General features: G+C 48.6%; 1 protein-coding gene across 4 annotated transcripts in view; it reads right to left on the reverse strand.

Annotated features, from left to right (window-relative positions):
- DOP1B (DOP1 leucine zipper like protein B) overlaps positions 1–24,857 on the reverse strand; it is a 103,765-nt gene that overhangs the window by 62,143 nt on the left and 16,765 nt on the right. For 3 of the 4 annotated variants that reach the window (XR_009612504.3, XM_060640473.3, XM_060640472.3), the window contains exons 3-7: positions 9,198–9,379; positions 8,403–8,573; positions 2,566–2,755; positions 480–578; positions 17–140 (exon numbers count right to left, since the gene is read on the reverse strand). Coding sequence is in view for 3 of the 4 variants with exons in the window: in XM_060640473.3 (XP_060496456.3) it covers positions 17–140; positions 480–578; positions 2,566–2,755; positions 8,403–8,573; positions 9,198–9,379 (766 nt within the window). In the remaining variant the exon portion in view is untranslated. Of the gene's footprint in view, positions 1–16; positions 141–479; positions 579–2,565; positions 2,756–8,402; positions 8,574–9,197; positions 9,380–17,914; positions 18,003–24,857 lie in introns of those variants that run through there. The other variant, XM_081796558.1, reaches the window with a different exon arrangement.

The following is a 24,857-nucleotide window of genomic DNA, read 5'->3' on the forward strand; positions in this document are numbered from 1 at the left end:
GTATACTGCTCAGTACCTAGTAACCACGCATAAAGTCTTCTGTTTAGAGACATATCTCTTCTCAGGAGGGTCTGGGTGGCGGCTGACAGGATATGCACGATGTCAGATCTGAGCAGAGGAATGGCTCTCTCGTTGGAATCCTATTGGAAGACAGAGAAAACTTTACTGCAGAGGGATGAACAAGTAGATCATCGGCTTTCTGAATGTGGCCCTTCCTTACCGGTCTACCAAGGTTGCTCTTAAAAAGGTAGTTCTCAAAAGGGGTTGGTTCTTCACGATGCCCACGGACAGAAGCTACTCAGTTTTTGCTACGGAAACACCATCCTCACAAAAATGAACAAGGACGCTTCAGCCAGCTGGAAGCAAATGGTGACCGCAAAGTGGCTGCTATAAAGCTGCCTGGATCTGTCCCACCTGCCCCCTGCCCCCCACATCCTCGGGAATACTAGGGACTTCCTGGGAGAACACAAACGGCTTACCAGACATGTATAAAATGGAAAGAAGAACAGAACAATTTCCAAATTATTTCTTTGCACCAGAACATTGGAGTCCAACAGCGATGCACACAGAGACTTTACCTGTAGATGATAAAACAGCATGGACATTTCACTCCCAAGTCATTTAACATCATTTGTGGGCTACTCTTTACACTCACAAAAATAAAATTAACTCTTCCTGGGAATCTTGAAACCACTGTGTTAAATCACATGGAATACAACAGTAAGGCGGAAATGTGGAAATATGGGTTCTAGCTCTAGACACTGGGGGTGGGGCAGTGAGAGGAGATCATCGAGATGACGTGACCTGGCTGACCTGTGAGCTGGAGGCTCCTCACCTTCTCCTCTGTCCTGGGAGTGTGCGTTCTGCTTGCCTTCCCTGCCTCAGAAGCTGCCTGAGGGACGCAGCTTTGACATGGTGATGTGGCACTGACGACACCTGCATGGTATATGTGACCGACCCAGGCAAAGTCTCTACATAGTAAACTTTTACAATCTGGCAGGTGGATGCAGAGATCTACTTGTCCTGTGCCCGCCCAAGACAAGCCTCATCAGTAAGCTCCCCGGCGTAGTAAACTGGCCGCCGACCAATCTGGAGTGGCCTGCCTCTTCCTTTGGCCTCCCGCTGCCCTCTGCATGTATGGGACATTCCAGGTCACACCCAGGAAGTTCCCAAGGAGGCTGTAAACAGTGTAACATCGGACAGTGGATCAGCTGCAGCTCTCACACGTTGCATCTGAGAGCTTGAAGGGCTTGGACGAGATGGTCAGGTTCTAAGGCCTCAAATTCTAGGATCCAGAAAGGAATGTCTTTAGGTTCCGGTAGGATCTTTTGACTAACCCCAAACTCCATTCAGTTACATGGATTCCAAACCAATTCAATCTATACTCTATGTGTCTTTTCCAAGTATACATATACAGGAACACAGATGCAGAACAGTTGAGAAGAGCCGTAAGGGAAATGTTAATTCAGAAGACAGGAGGGAAAACATTGGAGTTCTGTAGGAAAGCTGAGCAGGAAGGTCAGGGAGGGTCTGCACTGAGGCCAGGGGAGAAGGGGTGGGGAATGAGGGCAAGGAGCAGGGAGGCAGCATCACAGACTTGCAGGCCAGGCCGGACAGTCAGTTTGGGGGTGCAGAGGGCCTGATGGGAGAGTGAGACTGGTGGGTTGGGAGCAAACCTATAATACTCTCGAGTTTGGACTTTATCTGTAGGCAAGAGGAAGCCAGATATTTTTCAAGCATGGTATGGGTATGAACAAAGCTATGCTTTAACAAAGCAAAGAGCTAAGAGCAGTAAAAAAAAAAAAAAAAAAAAAAAAAAAACCACAAAAAACAAGCCTGGATGGGCAGAGGATGGGCAGTCAGAAGATTATGATGTGGTCCAGAGCAAGGATCAGAAGCTGAAAGGAGAGCAGTGGAAATGGACAAAGCTGTTCAGTTTTACCACTAGGTGGTGACAGACTGCGGGCCATCAGACACACAAGACGTTAAGTCTAAAGATGTGGGAAGGTCAAGGGAAGGGATGACCTTGCCAGGAAAGAAAGCGGCCCTCCAAAGGGCCTGGGGATGGACACAGGAAGAACCTTGACAGTCTAGGTTTGAGAGCAGCCGGAGGAGAGGACGATGGCAAGAACAGGACTGACAGAGACAGTGGCTGGAGGAAGAGGGAGCCTGATGTGTGGACAGTGTGCAGTGTGACACAGGACAGGGAGGAAACGAGGTTCTAGCTACAGCAACAGACTCCGTGAGGCCTCAGAGCACTGGTCACAGCTAACTATTTCCCGAAGGGCCCTCCTTAGGTGCAAGTACTTGTTTGAATATGTAAAGCGTCAGTTAACGCGTATGTTGAAAACAAACACCACCATCCTGGGTTTCATTCTGGGTACTGATGCCTCGAAGCCTCCTCCTCGTTTTGCTCAGCAGCAGAGCACACATGCTCTGAAGCTTGCAACACCTCCCTTTCCCTGCCGCTCTCCGAAGCCCCTCTGCAGCCCCAGTGACGGCCTGTGCCCAGGAAGCCGGGACCTGCGTGCCCCGCTCCACCAGCGTGAGAAGCAAAGCACCCACCGTGAGCTGGTAATCCGTCCCCAGCATGTACTTCTGCTCCTTGCCGGGCGAGTCCCTGCTGATGTGGCCCACCACGAAGAGCGAGGCAGGAAGGCGGATGGCGGGGCTCACCAGGACACTCCCCCAAAGGGCAGCGTAAAACACCTCCTTGCCGACCACCAGGGACAGCCTCAGGAGCAGAGCGTCTGTTCTGTGGACAAGACGTTACGGAAGGTAAGGGCTTGGTCCCAGGCGTCCGTGTCTCACGGTACCAATAGCCCCTGCTCGCCTTCCCCTGGCTGTGGGACCATTTCTTCATGGTTCTGAGAGGCTGCCGCCTCTTGCTTTTCTGTTCTGTCCACCTGCTGGCCATCATTGAAACCGAATTTGCTAAAACAAGCATGTCGCTGAGAGGTACAGCTTCTTGGCCAACGGGAAGTGTCTGACTGGTGGTGGCACCGTGGCTCAGATCCATCTGTGGCTCCTGATGCTGCAAGACCCGGTGGGTGGGCGGTTCCACCACCAAAAAGGGGATGAGCAGACCAGTCACTTTCATTAACATGTTAAATAAAAAATAAAAGGTCAGTGCGACTGACTGGAGACTCAAATAATGATAAAGACAGCCCTCCATCTGAGCAGAGCCAAGAGACATTTGACTTTAGAAACACTGGGGACAAAGTTCCCCTGGGAATTTGCAAATCCCATAAAGCCTGTCACTCCATCCACAGCACCCCCTCTGCTGAGTCCTGCTCTGGGACGCTCTCCTGCTGATGTCTGACATTCCTTTGTCTCTTATCTCTATCTGGGTCCCTCTCCCATGACGGGACATCAGCAACTCCACGTCCGCCCTTGAAGAGAAGCAGGGTCCTCAGCGGGTCCGGGCTTATTTTTCCACAGACGCTGACCAAGGCCCGGCCCCTCTCCGCTCAGTGGTGTGCCTGCAGCTGACTAGGGCACCTTCCCCATCAACAGTGAGAACGGCTTACGGGGCCAATGACAGCACCTGTCAGTAAATGGCAGAGGGAAATCTCCACAAAGCGATTTCATTTAATGAGTGAAGTGACTCAAAATCCAAAAGAATTCTACCTGTCGGGTTTCCTACTGGCAAAGAAGACAGGCAACAATCACAGGACTGGTCGTCCAGGGTGACGCAGTGGCCTACCCAGGTTCCCAGAATCAGGCCTGTGCTGTCCAGATCCTGTGTCTGCTTCCTGGCAAGGGTCCCTAGGACGAGTTTAACCTCTGTGCATGTTAGCTTGTGGCTCTGAGATATGGAGAAGAGATGGAGATGTTTGGACCATGACCTGAGAGTCTCCTGTAAACCTTAGCACAGGCGAACAGAGCTATCACCTCCCACCCATTACTACCAGGTCTGCTCTGCTTGCTGACACGTCCCTAGGGTCCAGATGATTGTCGGACACACAGCTGGCACCCAAAAACACGGGGAGAGGAGTGTCACCTTCAGCTTACTTGTCGATAATCAGTTCAAGGTACACAAAGGCATTTCGTACAGAAAATTACTACCTCTTTATATTAACAGTAAATTTTGTTCTCTTTAACACTAGTCTGGGGTACCTGGCTGGCTCAGTCTGTAGAGCACGTGACTCTCGATCTTGGGGTTGTGAGCTCGAGCCCCTTGTTGGGTAAGGAAATGACTTAAAATCTTAAAAAAAATAATAAATAAAACTAGTCTGACCCTTTTAGTCATAAAATACTTGAATTTTACTGTGCACGTGATGCACATTGCCACCTCTGCAGAAAAAACCAAAACTGAAGAGGCACGAATGACAGCCAAATGTTCAGGAAAAGCACACAGAATGTTTGGTGGCTAAAGATATCGACTGGTCTTCTATTGAGGCTGAGCAAACAAATAGAGCTTATCTCGCCCGGCTCTGAAAACAGCCCAGCAAAGGCCCTGATTTGAGGCAGGAGCACCACTCTCACTCAGCAGCAGCGGCTGCAGTGCACTGGGCAGGCCGACAGGCCGGTCTGGAGCTAGGAAGAGATTCCTACAGCAGGAGATTTGAGAAAACCCTGGGAGAGCTCCCCTCTCTCCGGGACCCCTCTCAGGGGATGAGTGATGCTTATATAAAGCCCGACCCCTCTCCGGGGAATGATGCTTAGATAAAGCCCGACCCCTCTCCGGGGACTGATGCTTAGACAAAGCCTGACCCCCTCCGGGGACTGATGCTTAGATAAAGCCCATCGCAGACACAGCGGTGCACTCACTGCCGCGGCATCTCCCTTTGCTGGAACAGGGTATTCCCAAAGTCGGTTCCACGGAACACCGACCACGAGCTATTCACGGAGGGTTCAACTGTCCAGCAATGGGGGAGGTGCCACCTAAGCTATCCCTTTTGCATTCAGAGTGCATGGGCTAGTTCCCTTTGTTGGAGAAATGCAGCTTATGTCTCATTTTATCCTAAAAAAATTAATAGACATTAAAAATGTCAATGATGCTGTAGTTCAAAAAAGGGCAATTGTGACAAGACTTTGCTAAGGAGATTAAAGTGAAGGGCAAGATAACTGGGTTAAAAGTCAAGCAACTCTCTGGGGCGCCTGGTGGCTCAGTCGATTAAGCCTCTAACTCTTGACCTTGGCTCAGGTCACGATCTCATCGTTCCTGAGACTGAGCCCCGTGTCAGGCTCTGTGCTGACAGTGTGGAGCCTGCTTGGGCTTCTCTTCCTCTCTCTCTCTCTCAAAATGAATAAATAATCCTTATATATATAAAGAAAAGCCAAATAACTCTCTACTAAGTAAGAATCACTCCTATCATCTCCAATGTGAAATTAGCTTACACCGTTTAGAGCCCGGGACTCAAATGTTTTCTATTCAGATCGAATCAGCAACCAAAGCAGCCTCCGGACCCCTCCTATTTCCATGCCTCCTGCCTCACCCCGCCTGCCGCTCTCTCGTGCCTCCTGTAAACACAAGCTCACTCTCTATTCAATGGATAGTCAGTGACACAGGCTGTTTGCTGTAAGCCCCAAGCCTTTCCCAACTTGCCACTTGTGTAGGGGATAGTCATGGAAAGCCAACCTGTCACAGGAGCAAAGAGCTCGAGGTGTGGCCATGTGAACAAGCACAACAGTGACAACAGCGTCCTGCACCACCACAGATACATGACCAGAGTACAAAAATTCTAGAGCCAGCAGAGCTGATCATCATGGTGCCTGGAACTGACCAAAAGAAAGGTCAATAAATGTTTCAACTACCATTTAAGTCAGGCTTTCTCAACTCTGACACGATGGACTTTGAGGCAGGTAAGTCTTCACTGTGGGGACAACCATGTCACTGCAGGATGTTTATACTAGATGCCAGTAACACCCTCTCCATCTCAGTGGTAACAGCCAAAAATGATGCCAAATGTCCGTGGGGGACACGAATCACCCCAGCTGAGAACCACTAACTTACATGAAAATCTCTGCCAAGCAGTTTTTGCTTGCTTACAAACCTCTGACAATATTCACCTTTCCTCCATTTCCTCAGGAGTTCAAGATTTTCTCCAAACTACTCTTGTTTTCTCAGTGCAGCAAAACACAGCTATGAAGCTATTTCACAGCACTTTTATTTTATTTTATTTTGTTTTATTTTATTTTATTTGAGAGAGAGTGCGCACACAAGTGGGGAAGGCACAGAGAGAGGGAAACAGAATGAATCCCCATGCTGTCAGCACAGAGCCAGACTCGGGGCTCAAACTCACAACCATGAGATCATGACCTGAGCTAAAACCAAGAGTCAGACACTAAGCCAACTGAGCCACTCAGGTGCCCCTCATAGCCACTTTAGAAAAGACATTCTGGCCAGTCATCTGCAGGCATACAAGGGTCGGAAAGCCAGGGTGAATAAGAAGTCCTAACACCGGTCAGAGTTTCTGTTCTTAGGGTTCACTGACACACAAGCCAGGAAGCCTCCACCTCCGCGAAACTCGTGAGTCACCCTGCCCGCAGCGGCCCCAGCCCAACTCACCCCTCTGCATGTGCTACCAACAGGACAGCAGGACCCCCACTGACGCTCCTTTCCCTGTTCCTGCACAGTGTCTGCCGGGGGGTGTCTGACTCAGCTCCAGAGCACTCAGGGGGAGAAAGAGCTGACGACTCTCTCAAAATGATGACTTCTCTCAAATTAACACGGACACGGAGACCAAAGACTTTGGTGCAATCTTCCCATTACTGTGCCCGTGCACACCCACTCAGAGATTCTAGAACCCTCGACCAGTAACCACCTAGGAGAGCTGAAAACGAATGACTCTGGGGTGCTGCAGACACTGGGCCTGGTTTCCTGTCACAGCTCCATCTACCCAGTGATTTCACGTAGCTCTACTCAGCTCTTGGTCGGATGTCAAGAAATCACAAAAAAAAGCTATGTTAAGCAATGTTAGCAACTGTTCAAATGAACCCTCATCGATCAACTAAGACAACACGCAAAAACACCCCAACTATTTACGCTCTTCTGGTGTGATTCATTCTTATAGATTAAAAAAAAAAAACACAAATCGCAACACATTTAGGGAACTGATGTGTTCATCTGTCAGATGACAGAAAAAGCGTTTACGTACACACACGTGAACATACCATATTTGTCTGGGAAACATGAATGGGCCAGAACTTCTAGAAAGAGCCTGAGCTAGGAGTCAAGAGACAGATCTGGTAAGGGCCCTCTAGTTGACTCCTACATGACCTTCCATTCATCACCTCCACACACCTACCAATCCTGCATGCGGCCACCGGCTTAACAAGGCAGTGACACAGACTCTGCCTCCTACAGAAGTGGACGGCTGACCAGACCCACGGCAAGGGGGGGGGGCTCTCCGCTGGGAAGTGGGAAGCCACCACCTGCTCTATGTGAAAGTTTGAAATGTTCCAGTGTAAATTTTTGGTTAGGTATGTCAAATTCCACTACAAATGCTGTTGACTTAAATGCACCCTTAATAACCACTAGCCACAATCCCCCAAACCATTCTAGTTATCTGGTTTCTCTGAATTTAGGGGAGCACTCCAAATAGACCTTGGATTGATTCCTTGATTCCACCCCAGCCCCTGCACCCCCCAGTCACAGCCATGACAAAGGTGGGGCGGCTGGGGCCTCTGGCGTGGGGGAAATCTGGGCAGTGCATTGTGTAATCAAATGAAAACTTTTGCAAGCACCAAGGTTTCTAAACCTCCCAGTCAGGCTGCACACAGGCTCTTAAAACAGGTCCTATTAAATAGAGGGTAATCACAGTGATCAGACGGTTGATACAACGGAAGTGAGTTCTTATGTGATAATTCCCCAGACAAACAGGACACGGTATATACCCAATAGTCTGAATAGACTTATGCCTTCTTTTGCTCCTAAGCACGAGTGAAACAAGCCCTCCATGAGTTTTTATGCTAGGAGCTTTACAAATGTCTCCAAAGTGCTGCTGAAAGGTGTCGAGCTATTCTGCTTAGTTAGCATTGCCTTCTCGAGCCCCAGCCATCAATGAGCATGGCTCTGCTTTCGTTCAGAGGCAGCCAGGTGTAATGGGAAGCAGGAAGACTTTGGAATCTGACCTACGTGGCTCAGAATCCCAGCTCTGCCACTCACTCACCATGTGACTCTGGGAAACCTTACCTTCTGACTCTCACCTGTAACTGAAGGCAGTTCCCAGGAGAACACAGCATCCGGTCAAGCAGGGACCACCATGGCAATGGAAAGCATCACCCCGACTTCCGCACCTTTCCCTGCTGCTCCTTCTTCCCTGCTTCTTACACAGCAGGCCCCCCAACGTCCCCCCGCTGTGCACCAGCAGGTCCCCCTGCACCCCCTCCCCCGGTGCACCAGCACCACCCCCCCACCAGCAGTCCCGCCACCGTCAGCACTGGATGAGACCCACCTGTCGTAGATCTCCGAGCCCTCCTCCAGGCCGGGCAGCAGGCCCACAATGAAGGCCTGGAGACTGGGCAGGAGAAGCTTCTGCAGCGGGAGAAAGTATTTCTCATACAGGCCAAGCAGCACGGGCCTCACCGACATGGCTGCGTTCGCCAGAAGAGGAAACAACCCATAGCTTTGGGAAAGAGAAAGGGAGATCGGGGTGGGGGATAAATGAGACACCGAATCAGAAGTTTGGCACAATCACCCAGCCAAAGGGGATTTTAATTTTTTTATTACGTTTTTAAAAAAATATTTATTTTGGGCGGAGCACAAGTGAGGGAGGGGCAGAGAGAAGGGGACAGAGGATCTGAAGTGGGCTTTGCGCTGACAGCCTGACAGCAGCGAGCCTGATGTGGGGCTCGAACCCACGAACTGTGAGATCATGACCTGAGCCGAAGTCGGACGCTCAACGGACCGAGCCACCCAGGTGCCCCCAAAGGGGATTTTCAAAAGCAGCCAGCTAGCTGTTTACACTAGGGACGGAGACGCTTGCCTGGCACGGGATGGTCACAACGTGCTGTTGGGCAAAAAGCGGACGTCTAGGCAGGATGCACGTTACACGTCCACTTAGGACACACTTATGGGGAGGCCGGGGAGGATGCCTCCAGAAGGTGAGCCCTGGCCGTCTCCTGCTGACGTCTTTAGGATGAACTGTTGCCTACCACTCCCCCATGTTGCTTGTCCTTTTCTAATCTCGTGAACTGAAATATGATTACTCAGGTAACAAAAAAGTAATACGGTAGGGAAGCTACTCTACCTGTACAGGAACAAATCCTTGGCCAGCCATTTGGTCCCCACAATTTTGAAGATAATCTCATAGGTTTCTAGGGCTTTTAGGTGCACACCACTGGGCAAAGCAGGATGGAGGCACTGGGCTAATCTCTTGCTGATGAGGAGCCGTCTTGGCAATAAGGAATACCTCAGGTTACTCTGAAGAGCCTGGAAAACAAGAGGAAAAACAGGAGGAAAAAGGGAGCAATGTTTACAATGGAAAGTAAATCTGTCGAGGCCAGGAAGACAAGAACAGATTCAAAAGGAAGACAGAGGGTCATCGTGGGGAACACCAGGGGGGCCACGAGCCAGGGGGCACGGGTATCAGGGAAGCCCCCAGCAATGCTGGAGGTGAGGCAGGTATCAAAATCAATAGCAAGGAAGATTCTGTCACCATCAGACCAGGCTCTTGGCCACACATAGGAAGCCAGGTACAGGTGAGGGCTCCAGTCCACGCATGAGGCTCAGCGGAGCACAGACCATATTGGGGGAGGTGACCCCCGTCCCTAAGAAGACCCTCGTTCTTGCACTGAGGAAGCCCTTGGACTCTGTCCAGGGAGAAGAAGGGGTCTGAGTTATCCCCATCATTCTCCCAGCTTGGCTTCACAGCCGGGGGCTCTGAGCAAGGGGTCACCCCAGAAGAAATGGGGGGGCACACCTCTCGGCCATGACTCCTGGCATCTCCACCAGCTGGTGATCCTGCTGGGAGGGACCTGCGTCCCGCAGGAGAAACGCCCAGCCCTGTTGGGATGCGGCAACGGCACTCCTGAGCCGGGCCTTGCCTGCGTATTCGCAGTACCTGAGAACCACAATCAGGAGTGTGAGCGGACTGCGGCCATTCTGCCCGGCCTCAAGTGACCACAGGCAGAGTGCTGCGGTTGGGTGGGTCCTCATGACTCAACCTTATGAGACAAAGTGTCTGTCATTAGGGAACAGTCCACAAATATTTGCTGAAGGCCTACAGGGTGAAGTCCACGCTTCTCCAAAAGCCACTCAAAGGCCTCCATAGCATGACTCCTGCCTGCCGTGACTCTTAATACTTCAGATCCATTTGTGATTCCTGCCTGGCTCTCTGCCCAAGCTCCATCCTGTCCACTTTGCTAATCTCCCTCACATGAGACCTAGCACCCCATCTCACGGAGGCGGAATGGCTCTCCCTGGCAGGGGCCCTCCGTCCCCTTCCCCGTACTTAGTTCTGGCTACTCTGGGTTCCATGGGCATATCTGTCACGGATTTACAACCCTGTTCTACTGATCATCTGCTTCACGGCTGACTCAGGTGGGCAATGACTTGAGGGCTGGGTCTATGGTCTTCCTTCACCTGTAACAATCACTTGGGCACTCTGCATAGCACCTGAAACAAAGCCGGCGTGTTCTGGAAGAATGTCAGAAGACGTGTGATGCCACCTGCACTCTGTGTCACAACTGCTGGCCGCTGGACCACATGTTCTTTTGATCAACGAAGAAAATGACCTTAAACATACACTGAGGTTATGCAGGAGGCAAAGGGAAAGGAAGGAAAAGAATATTTTTCATCGGAAGGCTGGAGTCTAACTGAACTCTTGAAGTCAATAAACCTATGTTTCAAAAAAATAAAAAAAAAAGCTCATGCAACTAGAAGTCATCAAGAAACACCTTGAAACATTATATATATGAGTCTGACACTTTAAAACAAAGGGAAAGCCAACAAATTAATTTTTTTTAAATGTCTCCTGTCAAAACAAATCCTGAGGTGACTGGAAACACATGCTGTGACGAAGGATAAGAACAAACTGAGAGTTTTGGCAGAGGGAAAATGAATGTGGGAAACGCACAGGAAACTGCATTTTATTATGGGCGTTTTCAGACACACAGAAAAGCAGGGGCAACGGCAATGTAACCAGCACCCGGCTTCAACGAGCATCAACTCCCGGCCAATCCTGAAGACGCGGCTTTTGGAAAACCACGTCTGAGACTTGACTGGCTTAACAATAACGTGGCTGTGGGCTTTCTCCATGGATTTAAGAGCAGGAGAGAGAGCCTCTGTCTTCACCTGTAACAATTATTTCTATCAGGATAAAGCACTTGTTTTTTAAGTCACTACCTACTCTCGTTCGCCTCAGTATCCTCAGGATTTCTTCTATCTGAGGTGGAAAAGATGTGATGCACCTCCCATGGTGGTCATTCGGGACTCACCAGCATCTGCTTCCCTTGGGCTGTGCATGTAGAATCCCATTTCTCTGCCCTTGTGACCCTACGTGTGGCAGCATGACTTACTCTGGCCAGAGAGATGAGTAGTGATACGTGTCATATTGGCATAGGCTCTACGAGCCAACTCAAAGCTTGTCGGGTGCTCTTCTCTTGACTCTAAGATCATGGAAATGTGGGTTGAGCTGAAGCCCTTCCCAGCCTGGCTCCCTGAGAAATTACAGAGCAGAAACCCCTTGCAGCCCAGTGAGGCAGAACTCAACCATGCTGTAACACTCACAGAGATTAGGGATTGTTTGTTACCCTGGCATAACCCTCCTTATCCTGACTGATACACCTCTTCCCACATAAATGCAATGATGATGAACCGCAACCATTCTTTCCAAATGAAGGGGGCTGCTTGCTATTTCTTTTTCATTTGAATGTGTGACTTCATGTAATTTGAAAAAGATATAGGAAAAGGAATATAACCAAGAACGGAGGCTATAACCAGCAAAGGTGGACCTGGTTGTTCATTGTATGCCGTCCACGTTAATCGATGCAAACACGGCATGCCTGAGACAGGGGCTCTGTGCTGTTGAGGGAAAGGTGCCTAGAAATATAGGATGCTGCTTGATCTGAAAATTCAGCAAGAATAAAGGAGATAAGCAGATCGTACGCAGAAAACCGGGAAGCTGTTCCTCCTTCCTGGTAAGAAAAACGCCAATTAGAACTACAAGGAAATACCATCCTTTTCACCCATCGGACTGTCAAGTTCGATCAAGGCGCACAGGTTCAGGAGCGGAGCAGGGCCAGCCAGGGATCATGAACCAAGTTCCTCACCTGGAGTCAGGATGTGGCCAAACAGAACTTGCGAGCCTGCTCCGTGGAACAGTCAGGACATTCCACCCTGCAGATTTCCATCACCAATGATGGGACTGAAATAGTGCCTCGGTCACAGTGGCTGTGCTAACCTGCTTCCCACAGAGCCTGCCACTCAACAGGTGCTTCCACGCTGAGGCTAAGCAAACAAGACTGTAGTATCGTTAGACCGGTTTAACATGTGAGCGTGGGGCTGACAGCCTGGCATTCCAGTCCCACCATTTATTTGCTCATTGGGCAAATTCTTTAACCTCTCTGGCTATAGTTTCATCTAAAAAAATGAAGATCATGGCGCTTCACAAAGCTGCAAGCATCAGGTGAGACACCACATGTAAACAGGACAGCACGCTGTCTGGCACCCGGGAAGCACATGACCTCTTACTATAAGGACAAACTGAAGGGGCACCTGGGTGGCTCAGTTGGTTGGGTGTCTGACTTCGGCTCAGGTCACGATCTCACGGTTTGTGAGTTCAAGCCCTGAGGCGGGCTCTGTGCTGACAGCTCAGAGCCTGGAGCCTGCTTCGGATTCTGTGTCTCCTTCTCTCTCTGCCCCGCCCACGCTCACACTCTGTCTGTCTCTCCCAAAAATAAATAACCATTAAAAAAAAAATTTAAAAACAAATAAGGACAGACTGAAAAGGAAGCACAAGACTTAGAGATGGAGAGAAGATACATTGCATTTTAAGAGAACTGACTGATGGGCAGGGGCATCTGGGTGGCTCAGCTGGTTAAGCATCTGACTCGGTTTTGGCTCAGGTCAGTGACCTGAGTTCGAGCCCTGTGTTGGGCTCTGCGCTGGTAGCACGTGGCCTGTGTGGGATTCCATCTCTCTCTCTCTCTCTCTGCCCCTCTCCCACTCACACTGTATCTCTCTCTCTCTCAAAATTAATAAATAAACTTTAAAAAAAAATTTAAAAGAATTGACTGATGGGGGACCTGGGTGGCTCAGTCATTAAGTGTCTGACTTTGGCTCAGGTCATAATCTCACGGTTCGTGAGTTCAAGTCCCAGATGGGGCTCTCTGCTGTCAGTAAAGAGCCCGCTTCGGATCCTCTCTCTCTCTCTCTGTTCCTTCCACCCCCATCTCAAAAATGAATAAACATTAAAAAACAAATTTTAAAAAGTTTCTCTAAAAAAAATAATAAAAGAATGGACTGATACCCAGTTGTTTACAGATAATGCCCTTTATTGTCACAAAAGCAAACAAGGACACTAGTTAGGGGTGCTGATGAGGAAGGGTGAAAAATATATCAAATCAGAAAAGCAAAACTCAAACCGCTCTTATGTTTGGTGGTAAGATCACTGCAGACCCAAAATATGATGAAAATCCCACGAGACATTAAAGCGAAAAAGGAAATCTGCACAGAGGAGGTAGAGTTGGGAGAACATGAAACTTCCTTTTAGGAAGACAGAGGCAAAGATAAACACCAATGCTGAAGATTAAAAGGGATAATAAAATATTACTTCTTAAATAATATTTAAGGCAAAATTTCTAAACAAACATTTTGCCAGCCTTAAAACTGGAGATTAGAATCTCCAGTGAATAAGGAATCTACTCCTGAAATCATTGTTGCACTATATGCTAACTAATTTGGATGTAAATTTTAAAAAATAAAAAATAAAAAAAAAAAAAAACTTAAATAAAAAGAAAAAAAAAGAATTGCCAGTGAAACGCTTTGTCTGTAGTGCATTTAAAGCACTTTCTGAAATAAGGGATTCCCTTAGACAGAGCACCTCCTCCCCCAGAGTGATGGACTTCATGCAGGAAAGGAGGTTGGGGGCCCTATTTAAAAACACTTTTTAAAATGTTTATTGTTTATTTTTCTGAGAGAGAGAGACAGAGTGCAAGCAGGGGAGGGGCAGAGAGAGAGTGGGGGACAGAGGATCTGAGGCAGGCTCTGCACTGAGAGCAGAGAGCCGGATGCGGGGCTCAAACTCACCAACTGTGAGATCGTGACCTGAGCCGAAGCTGAACGCTTAACCGACTGAGCCACGAGAAGCCCCTAAAAATACCTTCTGCGTGGGCAGTACTAAGCAGCATCTCGCAAACATGCCTGAAGGGGAACATAACCTAACTCTTGATGCCATTAAGGAAACAGTGATCTGCTCGCCATCACCCTACCCTGTGTGCAGAAGCTGGGGGCGGTGGGGGGAAGGGGGACCAGTGAAGGAAGAGCCAGTTGCTTCTGGTCAGTGGTCACAAAGGTGTGGTGTCCCTTTAGAAGACTCCCTTTCTAAGACTCTTCCTTTATTCTCGTTGAGGGCTAATGCATGGCCATGAGGGGAACGGCTCCGTGTTTTCAGGGCAAACTTAGATGAGAATGAGTCATCCAATGATTCACTCTGCCACTTTGGCTGCTAAAGATTCAGAGCTCACGGTGGTGTTTGAGCCACCGTGTCTTTTTTCAGGAGCTCCTCTACCTGGAAGCTGTCACTTAGGCATCCCTGGACATGCGGAAGTGCTTGGCCCATGTGGCTGGCCCACTTTTAGGATCTGAAAAGCACTTCTCAGTTGGAAACTGGAGGCATTCTGCCGCATCCTCTCTGAGAGTGAGATCAAGCCAGATGCCCAGAGCTGTCACTGCTCTTGAAAAAGTAAATGTTCTATTTAGAATAGCCCTGGCCTAGGAGGTTTCAAAACGGAGTGCTGTGCACTGGCGATGGGCATGTAAAATGGTGTAATCACTGTGCACACAGCATTGTGCATGGTGGCCCCTCAAAAGATTAAACATTTGACTTGTTTGTTTTTTTTTTTTTTTTTTTTTTTTTTCAACGTTTTTTTTTTAATTTATTTTTGGGACAGAGAGAGACAGAGCATGAACGGGGGAGGGGCAGAGAGAGAGGGAGACACAGAATCGGAAACAGGCTCCAGGCTCCGAGCCATCAGCCCAGAGCCTGACGTGGGGCTCGAACTCACGGACCGCGAGATCGTGACCTGGCTGAAGTCGGACGCTTAACCGACTGCGCCACCCAGGCGCCCCTAAACATTTGACTTGTTTACCAAACTACCATATGATCCAGTAACCCCACTGCTGGGTAAACGTTCAAAAGAACTGAGAGTAAATATCAAACAGATATTTGCACACCCATGGTCACTATAGCACTGTTCACAACAGCCAAAAGGTGAAAAACACCCAAATGTCAATGGACTGATAAACCAAATGTGGTCTACACATACAGTGAATATTGCTTGGCCTTAAAAAGGAAGGAAATTGTGGGGCACCTGGGTGGCTCAGGCGGCAAGTGTCCAACTTCGGCTCAGGTCATGATCTCACAGTTCATGGGTTCGAGCCCCGCATTAAACTCTGTGCTGACAGCCTGGAGCTTGCTTTGGACTCTGTGTCTTCCTCTCTCTCTTCCCCTCCCCGACTGGCACTCTGTCTTTGTCTCTCAAAATAAATAAACGTTAAACTAAAAAAAAAAAAAAAAAAAAAAAAAAGGAAGGAAGGAAAGAAATTCTGACATGCTATACAACATGGAGGGCCCCTGAAGGCACTGCACTCAGTGAAAGAAACCAGACACAAAAGGACAAATCCTTTATGACTCCCCTTAAGTGAGGGACCTAACGCAGTCAGATCCACAGATACAGAAAGCAGCATGGGAGGGGTCGGGGGAGGGGAAGTGAGTGGAGCTAGTGTTTATGTCTAATGGAAACAGGTTCAGGTTCGGACGGTGGTGACTGCCGTATGCCCCTGAACTGTACACTCACATAGTTGAAACGGCAAATTTTGTATTACGTAGATTTTATCACCCCAAAAGAAAAAAGAAATGAATGCTGTGTTTCACCCAACCGCTCCTGCGGCCGGGCTACAAGAACCATGAACTCTCGAGCGATGTTTGCATGTTGGACAAACCACAAACTCTTTCCTTATCAGAGAACAAAGGAACTCCTTTTAATAAACCCTGAAGGGACCCAGGGACTTGGGTCCAGCCTCTCCTGAGTGTTTCCAACCCTTCAATAGCAAACTAGCCACCTTGAACTGAGTCCAGCTTCCACTGCTTGAAAACTGCTGATTTCCCCTTCATCCGTTCCCAGCTGTTTAAGAGCTGCCAAGACTGGACCCCTGGTGTGGACGAGGGAGGGCCGCGCGACTCTGCCTCTTTCCTGCCAGCCTCTATGCAGACGCTTGCTTCTCCGGCGGGCAAAGCCCAGTGAGTATTTCCAGGGAAGTTTCGGAAACTGTTTGGGTTGTGTTTTTTAGGAAACCCAAAACCCAAGCAAGTTAACAGATACATTGACAAACAGATACGGATAAGTATACAGATACAGTATATAATATACGTATTTATATTCCATCTACAATGCACATGGTAAACACGGAATAAAAATGATGTTTACTAAAAGGAAAAAAAAAGATGAGAAACGTTCTTCAGCTACAGAAGAAACATCTCAGGGAAACTCATGAATCTGGAAGGAAAAAATGGCCACGTTTTCAGAGTCACTTGGAAAAGTGCTAAACAGAAAGGAAAAGCTAGGATCAAACCAGAAATAAACCTTCCTTCCTTATTTTCCTCAAGAACTACACTATTTTAAAAACATTCCTTCAGCTATAATCAAGATACAATTATAATATTTTGGACTTCATTGTATGTGTAGGCTCAGCAGGTTGACCTGAAAATAATTAAAAAAACTTACAAAATGTAAGTTTGGAAAAAAAAAAAAAAAAAAGGTTTGAACCACATCCAAGCTTCATTAATAGAGACCAGGAAGTGTCTCACTTTGCCCCACCCAAGACAACATCTGTGTCGCACTTTGTTAAACTCTGACAGTAAACTGTCAGCCTATCTGACAGTCTGACGTCTTCCAGGACTTCCAGCACAATTTAGATACCGTTCCGTGTAAGAAACGGGATTAAAAATTCCAAAAGGGTAGACCACCAACTCAAAAAAGTAACTTAATGCACTTAAACATGGTTTAAGACAAATTGTATGTGAAGTGTATTTTATCACAATTAAGAAAATTTTAAAGGGTCATTTAACAATATGGGTAAGGGAGTGAGTTATATTTGATTTTTAAAAAGTTTCGGGGTGCCTGGGTGGCTCCGTTGGTTAAGTGTCTGACTTCAGCTCAGGTCATGATCTCACAGTTCGTGAGTTCGAGCCCCGCGTCAGGCTCTGTGCTGACAGCTCAGAGCCTGGAGCTTGCTTCGGATTCTGTGTCTCCCTCTCTCTGCCCCTCCCCTGCTTGTGCGCGTGCTCTCTCTGTCTCTCTCTCTCTCTTGCTCAAAAATAAACATTAAGAAAAAAAAAGTTCCTAGAAGAGCTTGCCCAAACCTAATTTTGCACGGTGATCACCCTGACTTTGGAATTCAGAATGCCAGATGCCCATCTGTAAAGAAACTCAAGCAAGCCAATTTTAAAGCAGGTCTCGCGTCAAGCAAATGGTAAAATACCAGCAGGTCTTCCTTCTGGAAGTTGGTCATCTCTAAAAGGATGTTCATTTCATGCTATGAGAACGAAGCCAAACAGTGAGTAAGGCTGGCCAGGTAGCACGAGCTTGAACACTCGTTAAATACTTGGCCAAGGGACACCCGCGATGCCCTTCAGACAGAAGGAAAACAGAACAGACACTGAGTAATAACAAAGTGGCCAGGACTCCCCACACTAAAGTAGGCCAAGTGCTGAAGGTGGGGATGGTGGAGAGCGTCTCGCCTTACCTGACATGGCAGTGCCTCAGCCACCACGCCAGCTGGGGGGGGCTAGAGACAGGAGGAGGACAGACAGGCCCCCTAACAGCCACTACAGGATGTTGAGATTTCACAGATAACCAATGAAGCCAGCTTTTGTTTAACTGGGGGAGTGACACAGGCTCAACCCCTCTGTAAAAGAAGAGCTTCCTTCTTTAAAAAGGTCACGGGCTGCAACATGACTGTCCTGCGCGGGACATGTCAGCTGACCGCTCAGGACCAGCCCACAGCACAGTGAACTGAGTGAGCAGTCCGCTCTCGACCAGGGTCACAGCACCCACACCCCACGACCCTGGCAGGGCGCCGCGGCCTCTGGTTCACTCAACCTTCCACAGGAGGTAGAGACGCACAAGAATGTTTCTGCTTTTAAAATTCCTTACGCTTATTTTTGTCCCTTTTGAATCAGCTCCACCTTACTGCTATAGCTGATATTAACTTATACTTTCTGAGCAAACACCATGCTGCCTGCACAGGAGCACAAGCAAAGGCTGAGCACACACAAAGGCGGGAGACGTTACAAAGCGCGGCCCGAAGGCAGAGCAGCAGGCTGTCCAGGGCCAGGCTGTCCAGGGCCAGGCTGCGGGTGAGGGGCGGGGGGGCACACGGCAGGCCAACCCCAGCCGGAGCCACCGCTGACTACCTGATGATACCACAAGCCCTGGGCCCCAGCCTCTGTGGGGCTGTCTCGGGAATCCATCTTTCTGAGCTTAACCGGAGCTGGCTGGGCTGTGGAGGGAATGCTGTGCTGGTCTAACTCATGACAAGGAGAGGCAGGGGCAGGGGCCCCGTGACGATGAGCACGGGCTCGGAATCAGGTGACCTGGGGCCCCATCGGGGCACCAGCCTTGCTCAGCTGCCCCGCTGGGCACAAGTTCCCCGGAGCATGCAGGCCAGACTCAAAAGGAGCTGAAAGGTTCCACGTTCATGCCGTTCCCACTTCCCCAGGGCATCGGGATTAACAAGGAGTGCATTCAACAGGATCACGGGGTGCACCCCGGGCTCTCGCTTGAGGGGACTGGGGAATCTCCACACTGGGTCGGGAAACTCCTTTTAAAACACGTGACAGACGCATTGCTACCTCACAGAGGGCAAGCTGTGACACACGTGTTCCAGTATTGCTCTTTATTTTTCCCCTTCTGAGTTTATTACAACATCTAGATCGTAGAAGCCACTCCCTCTCACCACTAATGGCGATTTTCCCAGTCTTCTACATGGAAACTTTAGACGGCTAGCTGTGACGCTTTCCAGGTTTCCAGACACATCTTACTCTTTCCCGGCTGCGGTGCAGGTCCTGAGCCCTCCCTTACACCCAGGCACCCGTGTGTGGGTGCTGCAGCCGCGCTGGCTGAGCTGAAACACGGGATGCTGAACTAAGAAGTCTCAAGCAAGCCTGACCTGCATTCGGTGCCTTCACCAGTAAAAGGGGTTGAATGACACCAACTTCGGAGAATTACAGGTTTGAAAAAACAATGAGTGACAAGCATGTAAGGGGGGCTCACTAAAAGGGAATCATTCTATTTTGGGGGCTCTGAGCCAAGAGGCTCAGGGGTGATGGAAAAGGGTGGGAGGAGGTCACGGCAGCAGAGTTAGTGAACCACACGAAAGGAAATGAATTAGTGAATTAGAAGGGCAAACACGCCCTTCAGAACTAAACACGGAAACATACATGATATAGACAACACAAAATACTTGAAGAATTTATAACCATAAACCAGAAGATCTAATAAAAGCCTATCGTTAAGATACTAAATGACTCAGTGTCTGGACATATGTTCTTTTCTGCTTTTCAAACGTATTTTAATCCACATACAAATGATATATTTAACAAACAAACCAAAAGCCTATTATGTGGAAACCAACTTGTTCAAGTCAGAGCCAAAAAAGCAGCAAGAGTATCTTGGAGAAAGAGTCTCATTACAAATCCCAAACACGCTTCAGTCCCAAAAGTTCTACTGAAGAACTGCATATTCTTTCAAAGTCACAGCCAGAAGAAGAGAACTGGCACGCTCAAATGGGACTGAATATTATCCCCTCCTGGGCAGAGGTTTCTCTAGAGAGCTCCAGAGCAGCACTTCCTGATCCTCAATGTTGAAGCAAAATGGGTTCAGCAGGGCTGTGTGGAGCTTGGGACACATCTTCCAAGCGCTCTGGCTCTGACAGCCCACAAAAGCCTCGGGCACCGGAACGCACTGGGCTCCTGTGACCCGCGCGTGCAGCAAGGAATGTAATTCAGAGTCACAAGCCGGGGGTGAAGAAGAAGAACACACAGCCCCAACGCTGCACTGCCTGTTCAAGCTGATCCGAACCTGACCTGTGCGTCTCCTCCTCTCTGCTCTTCCTCTGCTTCCCAGTCCCCGAGACAAGCCAGCTGCATAAAAGCAGGGACAGCTGAAGAACAAGGTAGCTCTTGGTGAGGGGGAGGGAAAAGGCTGCTAACCAGGCACACAGGGACGGTGACCAAGGTGTGAAAGCCTGGCTCTTTCCAAATCCATTCAAGCCCAAAGCTGGCTCCACTCTGCAAACCCCAGCAGCTATAAAACTGCCCGGGACCCTCAGAACCAAGACGCTGAACACATGGCTGGCATAAAGCAGGCACTCAAGGAACACTGCCTCCTCAGAAACACAACGGGGCTTCTGCACTGAGGGTGAAACCCGTGCAGGTGGGGAGACAGAAAATCCTCTGCAGTTTCTCTGAAAATGCCCTGATGCCAACCAGAACCACGCCGGTGCAGATGGCGAGGGCACAGATCAGCAGGGGACATTCCATGCCTTTTAAGGACACATAAACACCTTTACTGCTGAGAAACAAGCGTGCCTGCTTCTGCCCCCAGAGGAAACAGGCTCCCACAGGTTAAGGATGGTCCAAGGTTGCGGACTCAGTTACCAAGCTTTGGGCTGTAAAGCACAGGATATCCAAGTATACAAATCTCAATGAAGAAACATATCACCTCACAACCTAGAGCACAACCTAAAGTCTAGAGCAGTGATTCCCAAACTGGGGCAATTTTGCCCTAGGGACATGTGACCATGTCTGGAAGCATTTTTGGCTGTTATAATGGGGTTTGGGGGTGGGATGTGGACAAAGGCCAGGATGCTGATGAACATTCTATTACGCCCAGGGCAGCACTCCCTGCCCCATCACGGAAGGTCACCAGCACCAAGGCCAAGAAACTGGTCTCGGGGAGCATATTCCTGTATTTGGCTAATGCAAAGGGCTTAGTGACATCCCAAAAGCACCTGAACCTTTTCATGCTTGTGTGCTTCTCACGGTGAGTTGACTTATCCTCAGCCTTTTCCTACTGTGGCCTCAGATGTCTGCCACATATCAGCCCTAAATTCCCCCTCAATTAAAGAGAGGAACAAAACGTCAAGGGTTGGTTCCTTTCCTGTCTCTTCGTATTAGAGGAAGCCCTTTCCAGAAGCCAGCTGGCCACACCTCATAGGTCAGAGAAGGTCACATGCTCGTGTCTGAATCAATCCCTGCCCAGGGAAATGGAATTACTAGGAAGAAGTCGTAGGCCAGTAGCATTGACCTCTGAGGCTGGGAGATGGGAGCTGCCACGCTGCAGCCCATTGTTACCTGATGCCTACACATAGCTGGGTTCTTCCGACAAGGAGGCAGGGGGTGAGCAGCTGGGGAGACATCCAGCACGTGTGTCTCAGTCTAAGCAGCGGTGAGCTTGAACATAAACCAGGGTGCTCTGCTTTTTTAAACATTTATTTTAAGAGAGAGAACTCAAGTATGCACGTGAGTGGGGGAGGGCAGAGAGATTGGGAGGTGGGGAGAGAATCCCAAGCAGGCTCCACGCTGTCAGCACACAGCCTGATGTGAGGCCGATCCCACAAACTGTGAGATCATGACCTGAGCTGAAATCAAGAGTCAGGCGTTCAGCCGACTGAGCCACCCAGGCGCCCCCGGGAGCTCTGCCTCCAAGCTCAGTGCCCCTTCCTTCATTCCACAACATCTGAGTTAGCGGACCTTCCAGCAGATTGATTTCCAAGGCGTACCTCTGCCACTGAGAGAACTAGTTTAAGTACAATCATCACCAAAAGCACATGAATAAGGTGTAAGGCAGAACTGTGCTGCTTTGAAAAGAGCAATTCAACACTTTACAAACTGATCAGGTAATGAAATGCCATGCTTTCTGGCCACATACAGATGAGAAGTCATTAAAGTTAGTAAAGAATGAATAAAGTGATGTCTGAGGAGACAGCAATCTGATGGACCTACGGCGCTGAGATACCAGTGAAACAGGAGGCACCACCATCAGAATCCACGTGCGCCAGGTGGGCGTGGGGACTGCAAGGTGCACCCGAATCACGCTCCCTGCTTCTGTGGTAAGGCTGTGGCTGGGCCCTGGCTGCGCGGCCAGAGGGTAATTTTCTCCCTTGAAGATACGAGTGGAAGTAATGTGTGGCATTAAGGTCTATGCATGCTCCTATATGCTGATCCCCCTTCCCAGGGAACAGAATGGCAGTGAACAGAGCAACTCTGCAAGCCATGTGTTAAAGATGGCAGGGTACTGGGCTGGGGTCGCTAGAACGACCGTGGGGAAGAGAGCTGCCCATCCGGAACACCACGTTGAACCAGTACACGAGCAAGAAACTTCCATCTTCCTGGTGGCTCTGGATTTTTGGACGGCTCTGTTACGGCAGCTGACATTTCTGTAACTGATATACCACAGGTGTCATCATTATTTAACATTGTTCCAGTAACTGCTACTAGCAAAATAGGAAAAAACACGAATTCAGTATTGATTGATCATATGTATGCTTGTCTAGCTAAAGAACTCAAAACAACTAGCTGAAAATAAGTGAGAAATAAATTCACTAAGATGGCCAGTTTTCAAATTCTGCAAGTTAATCACTTCCTACATACCAACAACCAGTTAAAACATAGAGTGGGAAATAAACCCAGTCATACGGCAAAACTACACGTATAAAATACCTAATACATTTAGGAGACAGGAAGGACTTATGCAAGAAAAATGATTAAGTTCTTAGAGACAAAAGTGAATACTCTCTCATCAGTGAAGAGAATGCCTGCATTTCCACGTGGGAGAGCCAACTGTGTAAAGATGTCACCTCTTCCCCCAAACAGTCTACAATTGTTACCTAATACCAGTCAACCCCTCAAGGACTCCTTTCACTTTACGAATGACTCCGAAGTCCATCTGGAGGAAAATGACCTGGCAATGGTAGAAAAATTCCGAAAGAGCAGAGGGGTTTGGTTGGTGTAGACAGAGACAGACACACTCTATAGCATGGTGGTTCAAGGGCATAGCTTTGGCACCAACACACACGGATCAGCAGAACACAGACTCATGTGTCCGAAGGCTGAGCTCCCCGCCCATTGACACGGACCCTGCCCCCACCTTGATGGACCTTGGCAAAAACAGACACGTGGGGAGAGATGTTCCTTAGAGCTTCATGTAGAATCAGAAAAAACTGGAAGCAAACCAGTCCCACACTAAAGGGCTTCCAGACTTTGTCCCCTTCCATACAACCTCCCTCTCTCTCTTCTTCTCTCCCACATACAAGACTAGAGCTAGAGATGAACTGGTCAACTAGCCCTTTTTTTTTTTTTTTTTTTTTTGCCCCCTTATCTTATCATAAGCATTTTTCGCTCAGGTGACTGTAAGACTACTCCATCCGGATGGCTACATCCATCATCATCCTGTTGTGGCATGACTTAGACTTCTGCCACCCCTCCCCATCGAGGGGGGGCTACTTTCACTTTTTTGTCTATTACATACAATAAAATAGCGCAGATTCTTATGGTTATCTTTGTGTTGTGCTTCCAGAAGATCAACACAAATTTACAGCGATCGTGTACTGTCTAATGAGTAGTTCTTTGGGAAGTGCAAAAGCCACAAGGAGCCAGTACTGTAGTCCCACTAAAACGGCTAAATTAAGGACTGTCCGTACCAAGCACTGGCAAGAGTATGGAATATATGGAGATCCCGTACACTGCCGAATGGGTGAAAAATGACACGACCAGTCTTGAAAACGATCTGGCAGGTTTTTTACAAAGTTAAATATATATCCACTGGAAGCGACCCAAATGTCCATTAATAGGAAAATGGGCAAATAAATGATTTATACCCATGGCATCCTGCTCAGCAGTAAAAAGGAGTGAACTCCCCATCTACACAACAGCCTGGATGACTCTCAAAACAGTTCTGCCGAGCGACAGACACCAGACCGGGGAATAAAGAGTATATGCCCTTTGATTCTGTTTATATAAAATTTTAGAAAATGCAAACCAGCGTTATAGTGATAGAAAGCAGATCCGTGGTTGCCTAGAGAAGGGGGCAGAGACGGGAGGGAAGGAGAGACTGCAAAAGGGCATGAGAAAGTTTCTGGGGGTGACAGATACACCCTATTATCTTAGCGTGGGGATGGTTTCACAGGGATAGACACGTGTCAAAACTCATCAAACTATACACTTTAAGTACATCTAGTTTATCGCATGCCAACAAAGCTGTAAAAAAAAAAAAAAAGGAAAGGAAAAAGGAAAACACCATTTGAAAAAAGATAAATAAATGGGAATGCCTGCATTTGGCTCAAATACAAGCTTGAATATAGGTATTCGTGTTCAATCAGTTGTCCTTTTTGAAAAATAGCCACATTTAATTCAATTCCTTCTGCATTAGTTTGCTTGAGTTGCTGCAACAAATACCGCAGACCAGGGGGCTCAAACAACAGAAACTTATGTGTCACAGCTCTGGACGCTGGAAGTCCCAGATCGAGGTGCTGGCTGACTGGGCTCTCCTGGTTTGTAGAGGGCACCTCCTCACTGTGTGCTCACATGGGGGAGAGCCATCTCTCGCTCTGTCCCTCTTCTCAGAAGGACACCTTCCTATTGGCTTAGGGCCCCACGCTAATGAATGACCTCATTTAACCTCAATTA

The sequence above is a fragment of the Panthera onca genome, chromosome C2 (assembly GCF_046562875.1).
Source record: "Panthera onca isolate mPanOnc1 chromosome C2, mPanOnc1 haplotype 2, whole genome shotgun sequence".
Classification (NCBI taxonomy): Eukaryota; Metazoa; Chordata; class Mammalia; order Carnivora; family Felidae; genus Panthera; species Panthera onca.